The sequence below is a fragment of the Drosophila innubila genome, chromosome X, assembly GCF_004354385.1.
Source record: "Drosophila innubila isolate TH190305 chromosome X, UK_Dinn_1.0, whole genome shotgun sequence".
Lineage (NCBI taxonomy): Eukaryota > Metazoa > Arthropoda > Insecta > Diptera > Drosophilidae > Drosophila > Drosophila innubila.
This window is the reverse complement of record NC_047626.1, coordinates 37,037,654-37,041,576: the sequence shown is the minus strand read 5'-3', so window position 1 is coordinate 37,041,576 and position 3,923 is coordinate 37,037,654. Positions and strand designations below refer to the sequence as shown.

The 3,923-nt window shown below is 35.6% G+C and overlaps 1 protein-coding gene across 1 annotated transcript; it reads left to right on the top strand.

The window, feature by feature from the left end:
- Nucleotides 1–2,811: 2,811 nt before the first annotated feature.
- Nucleotides 2,812–3,705, top strand: LOC117793942. The gene is made up of 3 exons (XM_034634405.1): nt 2,812–3,102; nt 3,261–3,523; nt 3,583–3,705. Exons 1-3 carry the CDS (start codon nt 2,830–2,832, stop codon nt 3,644–3,646), a joined length of 600 nt encoding a protein of 199 aa, XP_034490296.1. The 5' UTR covers nt 2,812–2,829; the 3' UTR covers nt 3,647–3,705.
- The last annotated feature ends 218 nt before the right edge of the window (nt 3,706–3,923 follow it).

Below are 3,923 nucleotides of genomic sequence, written 5' to 3'. Positions count from 1 at the left end.
GTTCATTTATTGTAATTAATAGTTCGTTTAAAAAAATAAACTGCTACATAAAATATATTCATTAAATGTAAATGTGTTAAAATAAAATAAATTTCTCAATGTTATTGAGAAAATATCGTAAAGCATTAAAAAGGGTGTTTTTTTTTAGAGGTATAGAACTTCGAATTGAAATAAAACACAAGAAAATCGTTTTAATGTCCATCAATTTGGATTAATTGGAAGGATATTATTATGCCATTAATGGTTAAATATGATATCCGGCATGTGGCCGCCGTGGCTGGCTCGAATATAGCCAAGTCTAGAGGTCAAATTTTCAAGCACTTTTTAGAGCATTTGGGGCCGTATGTCGGCAATAACGAGACGAATGTTGGCTTCCAAGTTCCCTAACATTGGAGGCCAACGTGACTTAGCACTAAGTTACGCCACTTACAAGAAGCCGATCATGCTACAGCTAATTCCTCGGCCAACGAATAACACCTATCTGACTGATTTGAAGTTGGGTTGAGTGCCGGATATGACGTAAGTAATTCACTTACTTACACATAGTTTAGTGATCACTACTCTCAAAGTAAGTTTTCATAATATCCACGATTAACCGTAGTAAGCGGCAAATATAATCCGCCACGTGATTTTCTATGATATTAGTTGGTTATAATTGTGCCTGTATCTATAAAATTATTTATCCTAGTTGCATATATTTTAAGTAGAGTTGATGCACAATGTGCATTGCACATATTACAAATTACACTAGGCAACAGCCAAAAAATTATAAGAACCAAGCCTACTCTTTTGGATAGATTTGCGGCCCCAAACGACGAAAAACATTTTTTTTTATGGTGAAATTTTTTAAAGAATTTTTTAAAAACCTGGCTTTTTTTTATTGCTTTTTTTCAGAGGTGCGCCCACGTGTGTCATTTTAATGAATTATACCTTTAACGACGCGTAATTAATGCAGCTATGCAAATAAAATATAAAATAAAATGTAATACATTTTTTTCGACTTTCCTCGAATTTTATAGTACAAAAAGTTAAGAAAAAAGTTTAAAAAAAATAATTTTCTTAATTCAAGAATTGATATCTCTTAAACTACTGGTTTAAATCTTAAGCTTTGTATTAATGATTTATAGATATATTCATTAGCTTTCAGAAAAAGGAAAGCTCTGGAAAATCAAAAAATGTATCACTTTTTGTTAATGATAATGAAAAAAAATTAAAGTATGAAAAGCAATGAAATATGTATCCCTTGCGCTTTAATTAATTCTATGAACCCATTTCCCTTTTTTTTTATATTAATATATCCTTGCGATGAAGAAATAAACAGAGGATTCTCAATTTTGTTCATTTATTGTAATTAATAGTTCGTTTAAAAACATAAACTGCTACATAAAATATATTCATTAAATGTAAATGTGTTAAAATAAAATAAATTTCTCAATGTTATTGAGAAAATATCGTAAGGTATTAAAAAGGGTGTTTTTTTTTAGAGGTATAGAACTTCGAATTGAAATAAAACACAAGAAAATCGTTTTAATGTCCATCAATTTGGATTTATTGGAAGGATATTATTATGCCATTAATGCTTAAATATGATATCCGGCATGTGGCCGCCGTGGCTGACTCGAATATAGCCAAGTCTAGAGGTCAAATTTTCAAGCACTTTTTAGAGCATTTGGGGCCGTATGTCGGCAATAACGAGACGAATGTTGGCTTCCAAGTTCCCTAACATTGGAGGCCAACGTTACTTAGCACTAAGTTACGCCACTTACAAGAAGCCGATCATGCTACAGCAAATTTCTCGGCCAACGAAGAGTGGCAGCCCTTTAAGCGTCCTAGCGCCCCTGCTTTAATTCCAGGCAGTAATCTTGCTATGGAGGATGAAGAAGGCGAGATCTTCAATAACACCTATCTGACTGATTTGAAGTTGGGTCGAGTGCCGGATATGACGTAAGTAATTCACTTACTTACACATAATTTTGTGATCACTACTCTCAAAGTAAGTTTTCATAATATCCACGATTAACCGTAGTAAGCGGCGAATATAATCCGTCACGTGATTTTCTATGATATTATTTGGTTATAATTGTGCCTGTATCTATAAAATTATTTATCCTTGTTGCATATATTTTAAGTAGAGTCGATGCACAATGTGCATTGCACATATTACAAATTACACTAGGCAACAGCCAAAAATTACAAGAACCAAGCCTACTCTTTTGGATATATTTGCGGCCCCAAACGACGAAAAACATTTTTTTTTTATGGTGAGATATTTTTTTTAGAATTTTTTAAAAACCTGGCTTTTTTTATTACTTTTTTTCAGAGATGCGCCCACATGTGTCATTTTAATGAATTATATCTTTAACGACGCGTAATTAATGCAGCTATGCAAATAAAATAGAAAATAAAATGTAATAAATTTTTTTCGACTTTTCCTCGAATTTTATAGTACAAAAAGCTAAGAAAAACTCTTAAACTACTGGTTTAAATCTTAAGCTTTGTATTAATGATTTATAGATATATTCATTAGCTTTCAGAAAAAGTAAAGCTTTGGAAAATCGCTTTTGACATTTTTGAGTTATGATGACAAATATGGGCGCACCTCTGAAAAAAAGTATTAAAAAAAAGCAAAATATTAAAAAATTCTAAAAAAAAATCTCACCATAGAAAAAAAAATGTTTTTCGTCGTTTGGGGCCCCATATCTCTAAAAATAAAGTGGGTTTGGTTCTTGTATTAGCCAGAAAGCTCGAATTTGTTGCCTAGTGCTATTAATTTTTGATTTACTGTCTTTCAACGTACATTAGTACTGTCAACTTAGCCTGGATGATAGCATGAGCACGCTGCTTTGTATTAAAGGAGGCAACGCTGTTGGTGCACGAAAAAAGTCTATGGGCACGCACTATAAGCGTCCAGGACCGCCAACCACTAGTAAAAATGGTGGTCGTTTATCATTTGGCAGCTCAGATCCACCGAGGGAAATATTACGCGAAGCTTTTGATCATAATTGTACTGTCAAGACGCCAGCGCGTTTTAAGATGTTTGCCTCACGTTTTGGCATGGGCAGTAGTGGTATAGGCGGCGGACATTTCATACCACGCGACGAGGTATGTTATGAGAAAAACATGTTTGTTTGTTGTCTGTTGTCTTCTGTGTGTAAGTTATAGCATTTTGTTACCTGCCTGTCGTCGTCCTCGTTCCAATTCTTGTAATTTAATGTGGTTAGTACCACAATAGCACTATACAACTATATGCTCCTTCACAGCAGCGGCGACATCGACAACGTAATCTGTTATCGGGTGTTCAGCGTCGTAATCTGAAGCTCCGTGCCTCTGGCGCATTCTGCACTTCTACACCGCGCAAGAGCCGGCCCTATAACGATCTTAAGCGCAAATTCGTGAAAAGTGATCCCTTATCAGAGGATCAATCAGGTCTACAGCAGAAGGATGGCACACCGCATCTGTCTACCGCTGAACTACTGACAATGACATACGGACACGGGCGCAAGTTGAGCACCTGCCGACGCCAGTCAGTGGGTACAGACAGTTCATGCAGCAGGGTTGCATCTAATAGCAATGATTTTGCAGAGACACCACGCACTTCATTCTGTTTGCACGGAAATATCATTGCAAAGACCAGAACACGCATTAAATTTTCTCCAAAGGAGCAATTATGTTATCAACGAACACAGCAGCGAAGCAAAATCCGCCAGCAGCGCTTTGAATGTTTCGATCAGACAAGGCGTTTGTCCGACTATGATTCAGAATGTATCATAATAATAATAATAATTACAGTGCGCATAATAAAAACCTTTCGCTGATGGTTATAGATACCACACTCCAGCTGGAGAAGCTAAGTACCGACTACACGGAGTGTCACTTAGAATCTTCGTTGGAGCAGAGCTTAAATGCGGCTGCCACTTTTAATA

Excerpts from the sequence above, each read along its gene's own strand:
- LOC117793942 (XM_034634405.1), top strand. The coding sequence starts at position 2,830 with ATGAGCACGCTGCTTTGTATTAAAGGAGGCAACGCTGTTGGTGCACGA. Across the intron at positions 3,103-3,260 it reads ATTTCATACCACGCGACGAG|CAGCGGCGACATCGACAACG; the intron begins GTATGTTATGAG and ends GCTCCTTCACAG. Across the intron at positions 3,524-3,582 it reads TTGAGCACCTGCCGACGCCA|AGACACCACGCACTTCATTC; the intron begins GTCAGTGGGTAC and ends ATGATTTTGCAG.